The following is a 21,108-nucleotide window of genomic DNA, read 5'->3' as shown; positions in this document are numbered from 1 at the left end:
GGCGCAAGAATAGAATTCAATGTTCAATGGGAATAGTTTGTTGACGCTGCGGTTTTGGCTGCAGCAGCGTCCATTACGAATGCACACCTATCTAATCGGACGATGCTGGCGATAAGGCGGCGTACTTAGCCCAGAACAATTGACTACGAGGAGAGAACAGGGTCTCTGCGAAGGCTGGAACGACAACCAATGCTTGGCAGTATGGTTGGCTGCTTGGCAGAATGTTTTATGGCCATTGAGAGCGCCTGTATTTGCGTTGATATGGTGATGGTGGTCTATGGAGGCACAAAACATTGTCAAACTTTTTAAGAGCTAACTGCTGGCCACTAGCGTTCTGTATATCTACTTGTATAAATAGTTGTTGTTAGTCTCAAGCAGGTATTAGTTGAGACACTTCAATCTTAGCGGTCACTAGTGCTCCTTGGATCAAGTCGTGGTCGCGTCGCTATTTTGTTTTGTTTTTATTGTTCGTTCGACAATGAAACTGTGGATCCTTGTGCTGTTGGTGGGCCTAAGTGCCCAGGCTTTCGCGGGCTTCCTAGGTGGTGGCGGTGGAGGATGGCACGGTGGCGGTGGTGGAAGATCCAGTGGATGGTCTAGCGGTGGAGGCTGGTCTGGTGGTGGCGGAGGCGGTTGGCCTAAATCCAGTGGTGGAGGTTGGTCCGGAGGCGGTGGCGGCGGTTGGCCAAAATCCAGCGGTGGTGGCTGGTCTGGAGGTGGTGGTGGCTGGTCTAGTGGAGGCGGAGGAGGAGGCTGGTCCAGCGGTGGTGGCAGTGCCACCAAAATTATAAAGGTTATCTCCTTAGGGGGTGGTGGTGGTCGCTGGCCTTCAAGCGGCGGCGGTGGTGGCGGCTGGAAATCCGGCGGCGGTGGTGGCTGGTCCTCTGGAGGTGGTGGTGGTGGCTGGAAATCTAGTGGAGGTAGTGGCTGGTCTTCGGGCGGCGGTGGAGGGGGCTGGAAACCCAGTGGTGGTGGTGGCGGTTGGAAATCTAGCGGTGGCTGGCCATCTGGCGGTGGTGGAGGTTGGTCTTCCGGTGGTGGTTCTGGCTGGAAATGGTAAAAGCTGACTCCTTCAATCTGTATCATCGATTTTATTCCACCAGCAATGTGTGATTCAAAAGTTTTGCAACAGTGATATCTACTTAGGGCTAAGGCCAATTTGTTTTTCTTGTAATTTGCTTAAAACGTGACCTGAACATTTCTATAGCACATAAGTACCAAAAATGTAGAATCCAAATCCATATGTCTGTGTATATAAATAAAGATAGTGCTAATAATTTGTTTGTTACAAAACTAATATGAAGTGATTTTTGTCCTTAGCCTGGCAACAAGATAAGGTGGGAACCAAATGAAATGTAAACCGCAAAAAAAATCGTAAATGGAAGATTTTTAAACGTTAACATGAAATGAAATTCAGTGACTACTTACAACAGATGAATATAGCCCTTAACAGTCCCGAAAAGTGAAAGTGTGTAACTGAATCTTTCGTATAAACTAACGTTTCGTAAATATACATATTTTATCTAAATTTCGTCAATATCGACTAAAAATGAGCCTTATGTAAATCCAAGCTATATCCAAATATGGTTCGACTTAAACCCATATGTCGACGATATCGGGTATCAAATGCGCATTTTAGGTTGATCTTACATTGGCTGATTGGTCTGTATGGCTGCAACAACCCAAGCAGTGTTGCCACTCAAGCGAATTATTTCTTCCAAAAATTTCAGAAAACTCCTACGAAGCCCGATCAAAAACTACCAATTTTCGACGTAACAGTGAGCTGCGTGGACCGTTCTGCGTTCTGTATATCTACTTGTATAAATAGTTGTTGTTAGTCTCAAGCAGGTATTAGTTGAGACACTTCAATCTTAGCGGTCACTAGTGCTCCTTGGATCAAGTCGTGGTCGCGTCGCTATTTTGTTTTGTTTTTATTGTTCGTTCGACAATGAAACTGTGGATCCTTGTGCTGTTGGTGGGCCTAAGTGCCCAGGCTTTCGCGGGCTTCCTAGGTGGTGGCGGTGGAGGATGGCACGGTGGCGGTGGTGGAAGATCCAGTGGATGGTCTAGCGGTGGAGGCTGGTCTGGTGGTGGCGGAGGCGGTTGGCCTAAATCCAGTGGTGGAGGTTGGTCCGGAGGCGGTGGCGGCGGTTGGCCAAAATCCAGCGGTGGTGGCTGGTCTGGAGGTGGTGGTGGCTGGTCTAGTGGAGGCGGAGGAGGAGGCTGGTCCAGCGGTGGTGGCAGTGCCACCAAAATTATAAAGGTTATCTCCTTAGGGGGTGGTGGTGGTGGCTGGCCTTCAAGCGGCGGCGGTGGTGGCGGCTGGAAATCCGGCGGCGGTGGTGGCTGGTCCTCTGGAGGTGGTGGTGGTGGCTGGAAATCTAGTGGAGGTAGTGGCTGGTCTTCGGGCGGCGGTGGAGGGGGCTGGAAACCCAGTGGTGGTGGTGGCGGTTGGAAATCTAGCGGTGGCTGGCCATCTGGCGGTGGTGGAGGTTGGTCTTCCGGTGGTGGTTCTGGCTGGAAATGGTAAAAGCTGACTCCTTCAATCTGTATCATCGATTTTATTCCACCAGCAATGTGTGATTCAAAAGTTTTGCAACAGTGATATCTACTTAGGGCTAAGGCCAATTTGTTTTTCTTGTAATTTGCTTAAAACGTGACCTGAACATTTCTATAGCACATAAGTACCAAAAATGTAGAATCCAAATCCATATGTCTGTGTATATAAATAAAGATAGTGCTAATAATTTGTTTGTTACAAAACTAATATGAAGTGATTTTTGTCCTTAGCCTGGCAACAAGATAAGGTGGGAACCAAATGAAATGTAAACCGCAAAAAAACCGTAAAAAAAAAATGGAAGATTTTTAAACGTTAACATGAAATGAAATTCAGTGACTACTTACAACAGATGAATATAGCCCTTAACAGTCCCGAAAAGTGAAAGTGTGTAACTGAATCTTTCGTATAAACTAACGTTTCGTAAATATACATATTTTATCTAAATTTCGTCAATATCGACTAAAAATGAGCCTTATGTAAATCCAAGCTATATCCAAATATGGTTCGACTTAAACCCATATGTCGACGATATCGGGTATCAAATGCGCATTTTAGGTTGATCTTACATTGGCTGATTGGTCTGTATGGCTGCAACAACCCAAGCAGTGTTGCCACTCAAGCGAATTATTTCTTCCAAAAATTTCAGAAAACTCCTACGAAGCCCGATCAAAAACTACCAATTTTCGACGTAACAGTGAGCTGCGTGGACCGTTCTGCGTTCTGTATATCTACTTGTATAAATAGTTGTTGTTAGTCTCAAGCAGGTATTAGTTGAGACACTTCAATCTTAGCGGTCACTAGTGCTCCTTGGATCAAGTCGTGGTCGCGTCGCTATTTTGTTTTGTTTTTATTGTTCGTTCGACAATGAAACTGTGGATCCTTGTGCTGTTGGTGGGCCTAAGTGCCCAGGCTTTCGCGGGCTTCCTAGGTGGTGGCGGTGGAGGATGGCACGGTGGCGGTGGTGGAAGATCCAGTGGATGGTCTAGCGGTGGAGGCTGGTCTGGTGGTGGCGGAGGCGGTTGGCCTAAATCCAGTGGTGGAGGTTGGTCCGGAGGCGGTGGCGGCGGTTGGCCAAAATCCAGCGGTGGTGGCTGGTCTGGAGGTGGTGGTGGCTGGTCTAGTGGAGGCGGAGGAGGAGGCTGGTTCAGCGGTGGTGGCAGTGCCACCAAAATTATAAAGGTTATCTCCTTAGGGGGTGGTGGTGGTGGCTGGCCTTCAAGCGGCGGCGGTGGTGGCGGCTGGAAATCCGGCGGCGGTGGTGGCTGGTCCTCTGGAGGTGGTGGTGGTGGCTGGAAATCTAGTGGAGGTAGTGGCTGGTCTTCGGGCGGCGGTGGAGGGGGCTGGAAACCCAGTGGTGGTGGTGGCGGTTGGAAATCTAGCGGTGGCTGGCCATCTGGCGGTGGTGGAGGTTGGTCTTCCGGTGGTGGTTCTGGCTGGAAATGGTAAAAGCTGACTCCTTCAATCTGTATCATCGATTTTATTCCACCAGCAATGTGTGATTCAAAAGTTTTGCAACAGTGATATCTACTTAGGGCTAAGGCCAATTTGTTTTTCTTGTAATTTGCTTAAAACGTGACCTGAACATTTCTATAGCACATAAGTACCAAAAATGTAGAATCCAAATCCATATGTCTGTGTATATAAATAAAGATAGTGCTAATAATTTGTTTGTTACAAAACTAATATGAAGTGATTTTTGTCCTTAGCCTGGCAACAAGATAAGGTGGGAACCAAATGAAATGTAAACCGCAAAAAAACCGTAAAAAAAAATGGAAGATTTTTAAACGTTAACATGAAATGAAATTCAGTGACTACTTACAACAGATGAATATAGCCCTTAACAGTCCCGAAAAGTGAAAGTGTGTAACTGAATCTTTCGTATAAACTAACGTTTCGTAAATATACATATTTTATCTAAATTTCGTCAATATCGACTAAAAATGAGCCTTATGTAAATCCAAGCTATATCCAAATATGGTTCGACTTAAACCCATATGTCGACGATATCGGGTATCAAATGCGCATTTTAGGTTGATCTTACATTGGCTGATTGGTCTGTATGGCTGCAACAACCCAAGCAGTGTTGCCACTCAAGCGAATTATTTCTTCCAAAAATTTCAGAAAACTCCTACGAAGCCCGATCAAAAACTACCAATTTTCGACGTAACAGTGAGCTGCGTGGACCCACTCAACATCTAAACATGAGCCATATCTGACCCCATTTGTATGTAGCTATTTAGGGCTATTTTCCTACTAAAGGCATCGAACGCTCAAAAGCCGTATTTCTTACTCATTTACTAAATTTGAGAAAGATCCCTTAAGTCAATACACCTCACTTTGCCAAATTTCAATGGAATCTGGGAATATACATCCAAATATAGTCCGATCTGTGTGTACCATACCCGACAAGGATGTCGTGATGTCTAATACCACAGCAAATACATTGTTTTAAATTTAAACTTTCCGCGCCACTGTTCGTCGCGACGGTGGGAGAAAATCGAAAAAACAGTAGAGAAAATTCGTTGTAAATTTTGTCAAGAACCCAAATCATACCAAGAACCTTGAAATTTTGCAGACGATCTTGATAGCACCTCAGCTCTAACCATTCAAAGAAATATCTCTACCCGCTCTCACAAGGCATACTTTTTTAATAGTTTTTTCTGATTTACTCCCACTGTGCGTCGAGGGGCCCCTCAAGTGGTCACATCGGCATTTCGAAAACGCGTTCGGGATACCAAGTCTTTATTTGAGGTGCGATTTTCAAATTGTTGAATACAATATCTCCACTGGTTTAGGGGATTTTTGACTTTTAATTTTGAGTTTTTGAAATTTTGTCTGACAAATGCTATATATTTGTCGAATTGCAAAGACACTTGTGATTTGATTAGGAAAAGTTTTAACTTTCTAGAAACGAAATTTCAGATTGGAAAATTAAAAAAAACAGTAAGGAAAGGCAAAAGTCGGCCGGTGCCGATGTATAATACCCTACACCTACCCTAAGTAGAAAGTGAGAGCTATATTCTGAATCAATTTTGATGTTTTCAGATGGGTTATTAAACAATCATATTTCAAGCAAACATATTAAAATTGTCACAACTACGGTTTAAAAATGACAACATTATTGTAAATTACCCAAAATCTGACGAACGTATATATGACAGCTACATCTAAATCTGAACCAATTTCGGGCAAACTTTCAAGATATTGTGATAGTCCTTGAGGAAATCGTTGTACAAAAGACTGGAACGATTGGTCGATAAATGCGCTTGCTGTGGCTGTAGGGGTGAAAATCGGGCGATATACATATATGGCAGCTATATCTTAATCTGAACCGATATCTTTGAGAAGTTTGCTCGATGTCAGTTCAGATTTATATAGCTCAGATTTATATAGCTCCCATATATATGTTCGTCCGATTTGCAGTAATATTGCAATAAAATGGTCTTTTGTAAACCGATTCTCTCAAAATTTGACAGGAAGGATTTTCTTTTGACTCTCGACATTACTGGGTATTATACAGTCGACACCGCCCGACTTTTGTCCGTCCTTACTGGTTTAATCATTACTTTCGAAGTTGGCAACTAAAATTTTAAATTTATTAAAATTTTACTTAAAACTCATCTATAATATATCCTTTTCTTAAAGAAAATATGATGGCACTTCAGCAAAATGTTTCAATAGAGACAAAAAAAAAATAAATAAAATTTTTGACCAAAAAATGCAAAAAGTTCCTCATTTTTACATTTTAAGACTTCGATACTACATAGATTAGGTTAAAGTGGCTGTCTGCCATCAGACTCACTTAGATGTTTACGTCGATAGTGATACCATACGAACTGGAGAAGGAAGATGCCATTTAGTTCCTGCCAATGAACTATCCAGATCGCTTTAAAAAACCCACTAACTTGCGAATGTTCACATCCGCTAAATCAGACAAGTTCCCAAAGAAATGAAAACCTAAAGTGGAACTCCTTCCGACAACCAGTGCGGGACACACACACAGCAAATGTCCTATAGTCTTTTCTTCCTCAACATCCTCACAGCTTCTGCAATATTCGTTACTGGAAATCTTCAGTCTGTTAGCATGTTAGCATGTTTTCCGATCAGACATTGATCTGTCATGACGGACACAATGATGGAGACGTCTGTTCTAGCCCGCGACAGCAAAGCAGTACCCTCTTCAAGTCTAGATTTGGCCACATAATTTTGAAATGTTCCCAACACCTCCCCTGGGACCATCTATCATTCGTTGCTCTTCGGGTCTAATTCTGAAAACCTAGCTTACATGTTGCTAAAGGCGTACCCACAGATTCCAGTTCCCCTGGAATGTGTAAGGTTGTTCCTAGTGTTGCAAGCTCATCCGCTTTACTATTCTCTGGGATATCTCTGTAGCCCGGCACCCAGAACAGGTGAATTTTGAACTGTTCGGCCATCTCGTTGAGAGATCTGCGACAGTCGAGGGCGGTTTTTGAATACAGAAATTCGTTTTTCCTGGATTAATGGCTGCCTGGCTGTCTGAGTAGATATTTACGTCAATCGTCGTTTTGACATTATATTTTAGTTATTCCACCACTTCTTTAATTGCAAAGATCTCCACATGATACACAATACAGTGGTTGGGTAACCTTGTCGATATGACCAGTTCTAGTTCTTTCGAGTACACTCCAAAGCCCTAGTCATCTAGTTTGGAACCATCCGTAAAGAAGTTCTATCAGGAATAGTTTTACAGTACTTTTTATCAAAAAGCGGCTCAGGCAGTATGTAATCCACACTGCCTGGAATATCTGACATTGTGTCAAGGATAACACAAAGCTCCCTTTGCCTCAAAGCAATGGTCGCAGCAATTTGTCTCGCCACAATGTCCAGAGGCATTAGGTGTAACATTAAATTCATTGCATCAGATGTGTTAGTCCTCAGTGTGGTTGTGATGCACAAACAAGCCATCTTTTGGATCCGGTTGAGAATTGAATAGGGATTTAAAAGTCAACTTTCGACTAATCGATTAATCGAACTCGATTTTTGCTGTCTAAAAAGTCAAATAATCTACTCTGGAGATGAAATAATTCGAAGCTAGTAAAAAGCGCTAAGTTCGGCCGGACCGAACTTTGGATTCCCACCACCTCGGATATATATGTAAACCTCATTTCGACCTTTGAAAATGCATACCTTATGCCCAATAGCAACTATATCGAAAAATGTTGCGATTTGGACCAAATACTAATAGGTACAGGTCATTGTTCAATTGTGTATAACAAAATTTTGGTCCTTTTAGTAACTATATCTAAAAATATAAATGTCGAAGAGCCTTACACAACTCACTGTCTCAAAATTTCGGCGACATCGGACAATAAATGCGCCTTTTATGGGCCCAAAATATAAATCGAGAGATCGGTCTATATGGCAGTTATATCCAAATCTGGACCGATCTGGGCCAAATTGAAGAAGGGTGTCGAAGGGCCTAACAAAACTCTCTGTCTCAAATTTTAGCAAAAATCGTATAATAAATGTGGCTTTTGGGAGGCCAACGTAGCGCAGAGGTTAGCATGCCCGCCTACGACGCTGAACGCCTGGATTCGAATCCTGGCGAGACCATCAGAAAAAATTTTCAGCGGTGGTTTTCCCCTCCCAATGCTGGCAACATTTGTGGGGTACCATGCTATGTTAAACTTCTTTCCAAAGAGGTGTCGCACTGTGGCGACACCTCTTTGGAAAGAGCTTAAACTTGTATCATTGAGCTTAAACTTGTATCGGTCTACACTCATTGATATGTGAGAAGTTTGCCCCTGTTCCTTTATGGGCCTAACCGATCGAAACAAAATGGGTATCAAATGAAAGGTATGTAAGGATGCAAACTCAAAACCCGACAAATGGATATATAGAGCAATGACGACAATATGGGACACATATGAAAGGTATTTGAAAGTAAGCAAGTAAAAGCGCTATAAATTTGGCTGCGCCGAATCTTATATACCCTCCACCATGGATTTAATGGTACTATATCTTTGAATTACTTTTCCAAATACATAGTAGCTATATATCAACTTATGGGCCGATATTGACCGTGCTTGTGATGGTGGCAGAATCATAAAAAATATCACCATCAAAATTTCAGCCAAATCGGCTAGTGATTGCGCCCTCTAGAGACTCATAAGGTATATTCGGACGATCGGTAGGAGCTACATCAAGTTAAGTACCAATTTAAATCATACTTAGCGTGACCAATGGATATCGAAACAAAACCGTACGTTCAAAATTATGCTAGATGCTCAAGAAGTCAGATAGGGAGATCGCTTTATATGAGTGCTAGGTTATGGAATGATTTTGCCCATTAACAATCTCATCTGACCTAAACTAATTAAAAGTATTTGTGCAAAATTTCAAACGCCTAGCTTTACTCCTTCTGATAATAATTGACGGCCTTTGCATGCATAGATTTGTTTTGCATTCGAATTAAAAGATATATGTACCAAGTTACGGGCCGAATGATAAGTCGTAACAATTGGGTTAAAAACTGCGAACTCCGTGCCATGAAAATTGTGGATACCTACCACCATAGACAAATTTATTATCATACTGTTCCACTATATCCATAGTTGGATCATATTTGGTTCAGAGGCCCAGCGATCTTACACAAGTCCCTGCTTCAAATTTCAGAGACGGTTAATAAATTCGCCTTTTGTGGGATTTACCCATTAACAACGAAAAATAGCCAAGAATAGAGCTGTAGTAGAAACATTCTAGCTCGAATTAGGAAAGAGGAGTCCTCATGAAATTTTGATAGGTTTAAAGTAGACGAATGAAACTTGTTATAAAAAATTTCCCGTCATATAAGGTCAAGTTTTGGGGAAAAATTGGCCTGCAGAAAGTTGGCAATTTTTTATATCGAATAAAAAATGTTCTCAGAATTCTTAGAACTGAGATTTATGGAAACAGTTTTAGTGTATTGTTTATTCGATGGTTTCTAAATATTAAAAAATTGATTTATGGCGCCTACTACTTTTGAAAGCAGGAGAGATTTTATATCGAAATTGATAAAATGCACTTTTCTTCGTTGAATGGGCATAAAATATAAAAAAAATATTTTTTTTTTGTTGTAAAAACAAAGTAGCTTAGGTAATGCATTTTTCTCTTTTTTATTTAAAATTTAAATATTTTTAATAAAAAAAAAATTGCTCACTTTTCAAGTTTTTTTTTTTTTTTTGTTTTGTATTACCTTTTAGGGCGGATCTCATTAAATTTTAAAATTTTTCTTTGTTTCTCTTTCGAGACGAGCTCAATGATCGGAGATGCAAATGGAAAAGGAAAGCCAAAGATAGCAACACACACCGACCACTATGGGACGCGTTTCGTCTTTGGTTAGAAGACTTTTCAACCATATTAGGTGTGTATTAATAGCGAAAACGCATCTATGATACAATTACCACATTAACCAAGCTCGAAAACCCTGTTTATTAGCTGTACTTTTCCCAAAGCATGTATTTTTGTGTAATGACAGACATTATTTCTGTGACAAATTACACTTCTTCCGTACTACACATGATTTTTGTGCATCTGTTGGAAGTTGTATTGATGGCTTCGAACGCTAAGACAACGGCCATGGCCCTCGCATTTGCTCCGTGTGCCAAGGTTGGAATCGTGACCAGGCTCTGCTGAAATTTTCAATTTCAGCGAAATCGGGTAATAAATCCTCCTGTTATGGCATTAAGACCGCCTTTTGATAATCGAAAAAAGTCGAAATGTCGACCTTTTGATAATCGAAAAAATCGAAACGTCGACTGGTTGATAATCGGAAAAAGAACAAGTTAAAGCGTGGATAAAATAAAATAATTGCTATGATATTGAAGATATATCCAGTTATGGTCCGATTCGGTATATAATCGAGTTGAATGTTGGATACTATAACAGAAGCCATTGTATAAAATTTCAGTCAATTCGAATAGAAAGCGGCTAGCTTTACTCCTTCGAAAGTTAGCGTGATTTCGACAGACAGACTGTTTTGGCAAACAGTTTTTGGAAGAAAATATCCGACGTACCGGATAAGAATTGTGCCCTCTAGAGAATCAAGAAGTCAAAATGCAGGATCGGTTTTTGTGGCAGAACATGGACCGATATAGCCCAATCCCAGCCGACCTACACTAGTATGCAACATTTCGGACGGCCAGCTTTGTTTCGTCGTGGTGCTTTCCCAGCAGAAAATATCGCATCCCTGGATGCAAAAGTGTAAGTTAAAACTATTGTGACATTAGCATACACAGTTGCTTCCGGCATGCATGATTTTTGTGGGCGATGTCCCACTTAAATGCGATTGTTTAAAGATCCAAAATGCGCTTCTTGTATAACATCAAAAATGGAACATTAGCAGCACGAATTTAATTTGGCTTTTTCATGCAAGTAAAGTTTTCAATGAAAACCCCGTTTTCTACGATTAATGCCTCATAAAATAAAGGATTTTTTTTTTATTATTTTGTGTTTATTTGTAATTAAAAATAAATTCTCATTAACATACAAAGCTCAGTCTCAGATGGCGTTATATAGTAATTAATTAAAAAAAATAAATGAAATAAAATAATAGTTTTTAAATTTGAATTCAGTCTCAAAATCTTTTGAGAATACTGCTTTAAAAAGTATAAAACAACAACAAAAGATAAAAAACAACACGCGCGATAACCTTTTTGCCCGAGTTCACAAATTCAACTGAAGATATTAAACTCTTTAGAGCACGCGTATAAAGATCGGGTCAATGTCTAGCTTTCGTGAAGCACGAATTGTTTTACTTGATCTTCGTCCAATGAGCTCACAACAAAACTATTAGCATACAAAACCGCTGATCAGAAGCAATATGGATGCAAAATAAATTCATCTTTACCATACTTTGAAGCCATGTTTCATGCATACCCTATGTAATAGATTACTGCACAAAAGTATGTTGAAACCATATTTTTTTTGCAAATGTTTTGAAGAATATTCCTTTACATTGTATTGTAGTTTCATGCATACTTATTGAGCCTTCAAAATGCGCATTAGTATGCTAGAATATTTTCGTATTGCTTCCAAGACAGAAACAATTTTTTGCTGGGTTTATTCTTTGTGGAGGGCGCAATTGTTATTTTGAAATTATATTGAAATTTCTCACGATATCTGTTATGACGTCCAATATGTATACCAGGTTTGGCTTAAATCGGCTCATAACCTGACGTACGTCCCATATATACCGATCTCTTGATTAGATATCTTGAGCACCTAAAAATAGCAATGGCGATTTGATAGGCATGACTTCCAGTTCCATGCACGGAACTGGAAGTCATACCGTGCAAAGAACTTTACAAATGTGATCCATGTTGAGGAATATGTAAGATTCGGTCCAGACGAACTTAACACCCTTTTACCAATCTTACGCACCAATAGTACACTTAGTTCTTATATTGATGAAAACACTTTAGTTGTATTTTAGAAAAAGAGCGACCAATCTATATTTATGATTTAAAATAATAAAATAAACAATAAATAAATCAGAAATTCATAGCATTGTCAATAGATTAGAAAGAGGAAAGAACTCCAATTTGATAGGAGAAAGAGGAAACAGCCAATTTTTTGGATTTAAATTGATAAAAAAAAAAATTGTGATGTGTTAGTTGTGGTTTTCTACCATTTCCAGGCTTGATTACCACCTGACGACCAGCCTTTATTGCCACCAGAAGACCAGCCAGCGTTTCCATTATCTGCCTTCAAAATACCAGAGCTGCTACCCTGAGACCATCCAGCATTCCCTCCATCGGATTTCCAAGCACCAGCATTACCAGCTTGAGACCAACCATCATTTCCAGCTTCGGTTTTCCAAGCAGCTGCATCATTGGCCTCTTGAGTCCAGGCAGCACCATTACCGCCTTGATACCATCCAGAGTTTCCACCTCCAGCTTTCCAAGCTGATGCATCATTGGGTCTCTTGTTCCAAACAGCTCCTGGTCCACTATCTCCACCTGCAGATGGCCAAGCACTGGTCGAAGACCAACCTTTGCTGCCGCTGCTAGAGTCGGGCCAAACTGTACTGGTCGTGGAAGACCAAGCAGCTGTGCTTCCACCACCAGTTTTCCAACCGTCATTGCCAGCATTTGAAGACCAGCCACTATTACCCCCATTCCAACCACCATGACCAGCATCATCCAAAGAAATGATTTTTACCACTTTGACAGGAGTAGCAGCAACGCTAGCACCACCACTGGACCATCCATCGTTGCCATGATTTTGGGTCCAACCTCCTCCAGATCCAGCATTAGAAGACCATGCTCCTTGGCCACCATGTTGCCAACCACTGGAAGCTCCTTGCCAAGCAGCCCCACCCAGATGACCAGCCAAAACTTGAGCACTCAAACCCAACAGCAGAACAAGGATGTAAAGTTTCATTTTCTATGGAATGACTCGATTCAAGGAATGTACGTACGCGAGTTTAATCAAAGTGAAAACTTGTGACCACAGAGATTGGAGTTCCACAACTAATAACTGTTCGAGTTAAGTAACAACTATTTATACAAACCACACAAAACTTTTCGGAGTTACTTTAGAAAATTTGACAATGATTTTCTATAACATCTGTAGCAAGGCATCGGCAACGACATTGCTTTAAATTGCCCCATAAAACAGCCTCCCAACCTTACCTGCCGCCGCCACATAATGGACATACCAACAGACATACACGCTTTTGCATTAGCAATTGCTGACAAGTCTCATTGTCTGCTATTTGGTCGATTTCGAATCACATTCTCATTTGTGTAATATGCAACTAAAATGCACACATAGTCTTTACTGCGAAATCCAAAAATGCTGACTTTGCAACGCCTAAAGTGTGAGTAATGTGGTGAATTCAGTAAATCACTTGACGTTTGCACTTCAATTTGAATAAATTCGAGCAAATCTATAATTAATTGGAGTTCAAAGGTGAAGCTGTGGTTCATTCCAAATATTCTTCACAATGTTTCCAAAAGCTGTGGTAAGTTAACAATAAATCAAAAAACAAAAAAAAGTTACATGCTCTATTAGCTGACCTGGGCCCGCTCTGGTGCTCCTTTCTTGAAGAACAAACAAACATTCCTGTTAAATTTTCAAGTCCCTTTAAAAACAAATTCCTTTATTTCAATCCTATATGATCCCAATCAATTCCAAAAACCTTTTAATTAGTCCCTTATTTTTGCTAATGGGATTTTTGAATAATAAATTCAATTTTGTAGATTCGTACCCAAAAATCTTTAATATTAATGCCATGTTGTTATGTTTGGTGTGTTGATGGATTTCGTTACAACAGACACCGTCTCTTAACCTTTCCACTGGTGAAAACCCTTGCTATTATCGGTCGAAACGGTAGCCGAATTGGTATTGGCGTGCTCGGAATACCAGTTCGGGGATCGTGGGTTCGACTGTTGGCAGATGCCTGGCCTGCAGTTGCTGTGGTATCACAATGGACTAAAAAAGTCTAAGTGAGTTTGTTTACAAAATAGGCTGCCACTCTAACCTATCCTAATATCGGTCTCCATGTCTAAGTACTAAAAGTCGGCTTTGAGCTACATGTCAGTTTTTTGTCAAGTTTTGAGGGGTATTTTGGGCATGAAGCGGACCACACTCAAGTACCATATGGCCATGGTTGGTAAATGAGTCCGGTTTGGGGGCTGTTTTTGGTGTTTGGCGGCCCCAAAAAAGTGTCGCACAGTTGGATATCAGGTCCATTTTCTTCTCTTAAATTCCTTTCATTTAAGCGCCTAACCCGTTGTGGTGTATAACAGGTTCCTTTGAATTTAGGTACCTTTATGGATGGCTTCCATACATCCAATATGATCTTTTGTGATAACAATACTCGTAGCTAGACCAATATGGGCGGGTCTATATGCATGTCGATGGGTTATAACCACCCAACTGTTCCAATCGCAATCGGATGAAAAATAAGCTTTTAATGGGCTCAAGACCACAAATCAGAAGGTCGGTTCACCAGGTTTGTTCAAAAAGTATAGTGAATTTTGAATATTCGAGGGTTAAATAAGTTCGATTGTTTGTAATATTAATGTGAGATCCAACAACGTATATAATATATTTATTCATGATCATCTACACACCCTCGGAGACATCGACTACGCGGATTATATATGCCTCTTTGCGTATCGCTTCGAGCACATAAAGGCGAAACTGGAACGACTGAATAAAAATGCTGCCTGAGGATAAACATAGGCCTGAGGATAAACATAGCAAAGACCAAATTGATGAGGATAGGAACATCAAATCTGATATCGCTCACTATAAGCGACCATATCATTGAAGGCGTTGACAACTTCTCCTATCTTGACAGCAAAATAACAAAGGACCGAGGATCAGAGGCAGACAAATGCTCAACAAGGCTTGAAGTGCCTTTCTTAAACCCAACAAAGTTTGGGGATGCAGTGACATCTCATATAATTGAAAAGTCAGGGTCTTTAACAGTAGTGTGAAATCTTTTTTATTATAGGGTTGTACATTTGGAGCTTGACACAAACGACTACCCGTAAAGTCAAAGTTTTCATAAATCGCTGCCTACGAGAAATTCTACGAATTTTCTGGCCAAACCGTGTTTCAACCCATGTGAAGGATTGCAAATAAGAACAAACATGTAGATGTATAACTCTGGAAGAGAAAATGGACTTGGTTGGGTCATATCCTACGCCGACCGCTCGATGATATAGCAAGAAATTCCCTAGACTTTAACCCGCAAGGACAGCGAAGGAGGGGATGCCCGAAAAACACATAGATACGCTGTACAAAAAGAGAGTTGGAATCAAGCCAAGGCTTTGACCAACGATAGAGCTCGATAGAGAGAGCGCTTGTTAATGCTTTATATCGATTTATAAAAAACAGAAGTGCAAAAGGGCCAATTACAAGGGGATTTCGGGATTAGAGAACAAAAACAAATATTAATCATCGCAAATCGTTTTATTGTTTTTATACCCTCCTCCATAAGATGGGGGGTATACTAATTTCGTCATTCTGAATGTAACTACTCGAAATATTCGTCTGAGACCCCATAAAGTATATATATTCTTGATCGTCGTGAAATTTTATGTCGATCTAGCCATGTCCGTCCGTCCGTCTGTCTGTCGAAAGCACGCTAACTTCCGAAGGAGTAAAGCTAGCCGCTTGAAATTTTGCACAAATACTTCTTATTAGTGTAGGTCCATGTTTTGATATAGCTGCCATATAAACCGATCTTGGGTCTTGACTTCTTGAGCCTATAGAGTGCGCAATTCTTATCCGATTTGAATGAAATTTTGCACGACGTGTTTTGTTATGATATCCAACAACTGTGCCAAGTATGGTTTAAATTGGTCCATAACCTGATATAGCTGCCATATAAACCGATCTTGGGTCTTGACTTCTTGAGCCTCTAGCGTGCGCAATTCTTATCCGATCAGAATGAAATTTTGCACGACGTGTTTTGTTACGATATCCAATAACTGTGCCAAGTATGGTTCAAATCGGTTCATAACCTGATATAGCTGCCATATAAACCGATCTTTGGTCTTGACTTCTTGAGCCTCCAGAGGGCACAATTCTTATCCGATTTGAATGAATTTTTGCACGAAGTATTTCGTTATGATATCCAACAACTGTGCCAAGTATGGTTGAAATCGGTCCATAACCTGATATAGCTGTCATATAAACAGATCTGGGGACTTGACTTCTTGAGCTTCTAGAGGGCGCAATTCCTATCCGATTTGGCTGAAATTTTACATGACGTATTTTATTTTTACTTTCAACAACTGTGTCAAATAAGGTTCAAATCGGTTCATAACCTGATATAGCTGCCATATAAACCGATATGGGATCTTGACTTCTTGACCCCTAGAGGTCGCAATTATTATCCGATATGCCTGAAATTTTGTACGATGGATCCTCTCGTGACCATCAACAATCGTGTTTATTATGGTCTGAATCGGTCTATAGCCCGATACAGATCCCATATAAATCGTTCTCTCTATTTTACTTCGTGAGCCCCAATGGGCGTAATTCTTATACGAATTGGCTGAAATTTTACACAGGTCTCCAACATATAATTTAATTGTGGTCCGAACCGGACCATATCTTGATATCGTTTTAATAGTAGAGCAACTCTTTTCTTATATCCTTTTTTGCCTAAGAAGAGATGCCGGGAAAAGAACTCGACAAATGCGATCCATGGTGGAGGGTATATAAGATTCGGCCCGGCCGAACTTAGCACGCTTTTACTTGTTTTAAATATTCCCCATTAAGATCTTTACCACTCTGATTGAGGTATATCCAAAACATACATTCTGAACGCATCGACCACTTGTTCAGGTTTCGAAAAACGTTGAGCTCTCGTTTTTTTACGTCCTCAAAAATGCAGTTGTTTGAGCCGATGTGTGAGAGCTCGCATTGTCGTGGTGAAGAGTGATTCGACTTCGGCGGTTGGTTTACCTGATTTCTTGGAATACAACTTGCAAACAAATGGTTGTGTACCACTCAGAATTGACTGTTCTGCGTTCTATCGTACCACTAATTGCGACATGTCTATTTTTTCCGAAAAAAACAGGCGGTCATTTACTTGGAAGTGCTTCGTGCGCGACCAACAGTCGACTGCTGTTTACTTTCGGGCTCATACGCATAAATCAACGATGCATCACCTGTCATGATGTCATAGACGTGTTTCGAAGCACCGCGATCGAATTTTTGGAGAATTCGACCAATCGACAGGAGCCTTTTTTTGAGCAGTTGACAAATTGTGTGGGATCCAACGCAAACAATTTCTTTTGACGGTCAAATGTTCATACATCAGATTGATTAAATGTATGCTGGTCCCACTAATGCCTAAGGTTGTCTCAATCTTTATTTAGGTCACATGATGATTTTGAAATATCAGTTGGCGAACAGCATCAATGGTTTTTGAAACGACCTTCACGAAATTCGTCTTGGAGTGAACTGCGACTTCGGTAAATCCACCATACCATCGGTAAACACTGGTCCTTGATGGAGCTTCATCGCCAAAAATTGAATTAAGGTCAACAGTGCATCTGTTGTTGAGTTAATCTAAGTCGAAAGTTTTAAACAATAATCGCACGTAAATGTTCACGATTTAATTACATTTTTGGGCGAGATGAATCTTTTAAGTTACAAAATGCAAGCTTTATACTGCAGCTGTTAGTTGGCAGATTGCAACACAAGAGTTGTTCAATCCCGAAATATAAAAGGCAACCCTCGTATTGAGTGTATCGTCCCTGCACTGCCTGATGTTCCAATATTAGGATCTTTGCCTATACAAGTCTTCCAAATCTTGAGTAAATGTATAGTCTCATTGTTGGCTCCCTGTGCGTTAGGCGTTATTGAGTTCTCTGTCACTGCACTGCCTGATGTTTCAGTATTAGGATCTTTATCCACCTCGTCTTAATCATCGTGAGAAAGTCGTTGATGGTACCGGCGTCAGGTCCATTTTCGTTAAGCAGTTTTGGGTCTCTCGCCCCTGCACTGCCTGATGTTTTAGTGTTAGGATCTTTGCTTACCCTAGTCTTCCTAACATTGAGAGAGTCAGTGATTGTCTCGTCGTCGGCCCCCTGTCCGTTAGGTGGTATTGAATATCTCACCTCTGCCCCGCCTGATGGCTCAATATGAGGATATTTGGCTATCCTAGTCTTCCCTATCTTGAAGAAGACGGGTATGGCCGATGAGTGCATGTCATCTCATGTCTGTAGTGCTTCCTCGTCACTCCGGCTTAAGAGGGCGGCTCATTACCATTCCCAACGACCATCTTCCCCTTCCGTGATGGCTGTGGCATCCTTTTGGATGATGACTCAGAGGCCGTTCGCGCTTCCTTCGTTCCTGTTCCGACTTTGTCTTCCTTCGCAGGTGACTGTCTGGAGTCTCCATTCCAGGTCTGGCTTTATCTTCTTAGAGTACTAAAAAGAGGGGAGCTCTTTTTCTTCTCCAGCTTCCGTAGAAGTGCTTGGAATGTCAGTTCTATCCCTTGCAGTATCCTACGCTTTCGCCCGATTGCGCTTTCGATACACACTTCTCTGTGTCCTTCGTCGTGCACCGAATGATTTTATCGGTCTGTTTGTGAGCTAAGCAATGCCATCGCTCACTTCTGTCGTCATCCCGCTATCCTCATCTCTCGATTCGGCTGCGATGGGGACGAACTGTTCAACCCATTTGCAGGAAAAACGTGGTAGAAATTAAATGTGGTATATATTTATGTGCATCAATATTACCATATGGTATTAGAATATTAAATTATTCATATAAGTCAAGCTTCTTAATATTGACTAACAAAACTTGCAGTCCCTAGTAGATCCAGGGGCTGACATGGGGCGTGAATGTAGTTCACCTTTAGCATTTCAAATTTTGAAGTGCTGCCAAATAGGCCTTTATAGGCCGATCGTCAAAAGATAGAGCTCTTAAAATCCTAAAAAAAACATGCATAGTTGTCTGGAATATCTGTTGCTTTTTATGAGACGCCTAAGACGATCTAGACATGCCAGTCCGTCTGTCTGTTGAAATCACGCTACAGTCTTTAAAAATAGAGATATTGAGCTGAAACTTTTCACAGATTCTTTTTTTTGTCCATAAGCAGGTTAAGTTCGAAGATGAGCTATATCGGACTATATCTTGATATCGTCCCCATATAGATAGATCCGCCGATTTAGGATCTTAGGCCCATAAAAGTCACATATATTATCCAATTTTGCTGAAATATGGGACAGTGAGTTGTGTTAGGCCCTTCGAAATTTTGCTTCAATTTAGTCCATATCGGTCAAGATTTGGTTCTAGCTGTCATATAGACCTATCCACCGATTTAAGGTTTTAGGCCCATAAAAGCCACATTTATTGTCCGATTTTGCTGAAATTTGGGACAGTGAGTTGTATTAGGCCACTCAATATCATTCTTCAATTTGGCTCAGATCGGTCCAGATTTGGATATAGATGCCATATAGACCGATCTCTTGATTTAAGGTCGTGCGCCCTACAAAAGGCGCATTTATTGTCCGATGTCACCAAAATGTGGGACACTGAGTCGTGTTAGGCTGTTCGATATCCTTCCTGAATTTGGCCCAGATCGGTCCAGATTTGGATGTAGCAGATATAGCTACTAAAAAAATCAATACTTTGTTATACACACTTGAACAATGACTTGTACTTATTAGTACTTGGTCCATATCGGAACATATTTCGATGTAACTGCTATGGGGCATAAGGTATGAATTTTTCACCGGGTTTTGACGAAAGGTGGTTTACATATATACCCGAGGTGGTGGGTATCCAAAGTTCTTAATGCCTTTTTCTTGTTTGAATTATGGTACTTATTCTTTATCAAGTATACCATTGAAAAGATTACAAAATTCTCCGAATAATAAAAAAAATGATAAAAATTATCTTTTCATTCCGAAAAAAGAAAATAAATTACGAATTAAGATGAAAATTTTTCAGAAAATTTAACAAGTTTGTTTGGTTGATCATTTTAAAATATTAAAGCCTTAAAAAGGAGAAAAAATGTAATTAAAAAAAAAAGCATTACGAATTATTTCAATATAAAACTAATTTCTTTATTTTACACCTTACAGATATGGCGCCTGCGATGAAAAATGTATGAAGAGTTAAGAAAGCAAATAACCAAGTGGACGACGCACTATGGAGCGGACAGAGAAAACTGATGGCAAAAGTCAAAATTTTCATGTGCTCCTACGAAATTTTGAAGGAACCTATCTTATGTAAAACATTCCAACGATTTAAAAAATGCTACCCACAAAAATGTCAGATTTTGAGTATAGGAGATATGGCCGTTCAAAGCTGATGCTTTTTCGATTTTCAAAAAAAAAAAACACTTTTTAGGTATTTTGATCCGTTTTAAAGTGTAATATCTCGAAAACTAGTGAAGGGATTGCCATTTTTATTTTATGTATGGAAGGATGTACGTAAAAAGTGTAGAATTATTAAAAAACAAGTAAAAGCGTGCTAAGTTCGGCCGGGCCGAATCTTATATACCCTCCACCATGGATCGCATTTGTCGAGTTCTTTTCCCGGCATCTCTTCTTAGGCAAAAAAGGATATAAGAAAAGAGTTGCTCTGCTATTAAAACGATATCAAGATATGGTCCGGTTTGGACCACAATTAAATTATATGTTGGAGACCTGTGTAAAATTTCAGCCAATTCGTATAAGAATTGCGTCCATTGGGGCTCACGAAGTAAAATAGAGAGAACGATTTATACGGGATCTGTATCGGGCTATAGAACGATTCAGACCATTATAAACACGTTTGTTGATGGTCATGAGAGGATTCGTCGTACAAAATTTCAGGCATATCGGATAATAATTGCGACCTCTAGGGATCAAGTAGTCAAGATCCCAGATCGGTTTATATGGCAGCTATATCAGGTTATGAACCGATTTGAACCTTATTTGACACAGTTGTTGAAAGTAAAAATAAAATACGTCATGCAAAATTTCAGCCAAATCGGATAGGAATTGCGCCCTCTAAAAGCTCAAGAAGTCAAATCCCCAGATCGGTTTATATGACAGCTATATCAG

The 21,108-nt window shown here is 40.5% G+C and overlaps 4 protein-coding genes across 4 annotated transcripts; 3 read left to right on the top strand and 1 right to left on the bottom strand.

The window, feature by feature from the left end:
• The first annotated feature begins 395 nt into the window (after window positions 1-395).
• LOC106091843 (uncharacterized) lies at window positions 396-1,297 on the top strand. The gene has a single exon (XM_013258524.2). The coding sequence runs from the start codon at window positions 479-481 to the stop codon at window positions 1,058-1,060; it is 582 nt and encodes a 193-aa protein (XP_013113978.2). The 5' UTR covers window positions 396-478; the 3' UTR covers window positions 1,061-1,297.
• A 568-nt stretch (window positions 1,298-1,865) lies between these two features.
• Window positions 1,866-2,767, top strand: LOC131997176 (uncharacterized). Its single transcript, XM_059367682.1, has one exon. It carries the CDS (start codon window positions 1,949-1,951, stop codon window positions 2,528-2,530), a length of 582 nt encoding a protein of 193 aa, XP_059223665.1. The 5' UTR covers window positions 1,866-1,948; the 3' UTR covers window positions 2,531-2,767.
• A 574-nt stretch (window positions 2,768-3,341) lies between these two features.
• On the top strand, window positions 3,342-4,243 carry LOC131997198 (uncharacterized). Its single transcript, XM_059367738.1, has one exon. The coding sequence runs from the start codon at window positions 3,425-3,427 to the stop codon at window positions 4,004-4,006; it is 582 nt and encodes a 193-aa protein (XP_059223721.1). The 5' UTR covers window positions 3,342-3,424; the 3' UTR covers window positions 4,007-4,243.
• Window positions 4,244-12,202: 7,959 nt separating this feature from the next.
• LOC106091844 (uncharacterized transmembrane protein DDB_G0289901-like) lies at window positions 12,203-12,961 on the bottom strand. The gene has a single exon (XM_013258526.2). It carries the CDS (start codon window positions 12,959-12,961, stop codon window positions 12,203-12,205), a length of 759 nt encoding a protein of 252 aa, XP_013113980.2.
• Between the last annotated feature and the right edge of the window lie 8,147 nt (window positions 12,962-21,108).

The sequence above is a fragment of the Stomoxys calcitrans genome, chromosome 4, assembly GCF_963082655.1.
Source record: "Stomoxys calcitrans chromosome 4, idStoCalc2.1, whole genome shotgun sequence".
Taxonomy (NCBI): Eukaryota; Metazoa; Arthropoda; class Insecta; order Diptera; family Muscidae; genus Stomoxys; species Stomoxys calcitrans.
The sequence above is the reverse complement of the archived record's forward strand: the minus strand, read 5'-3'. Positions and strand labels throughout refer to the sequence as shown.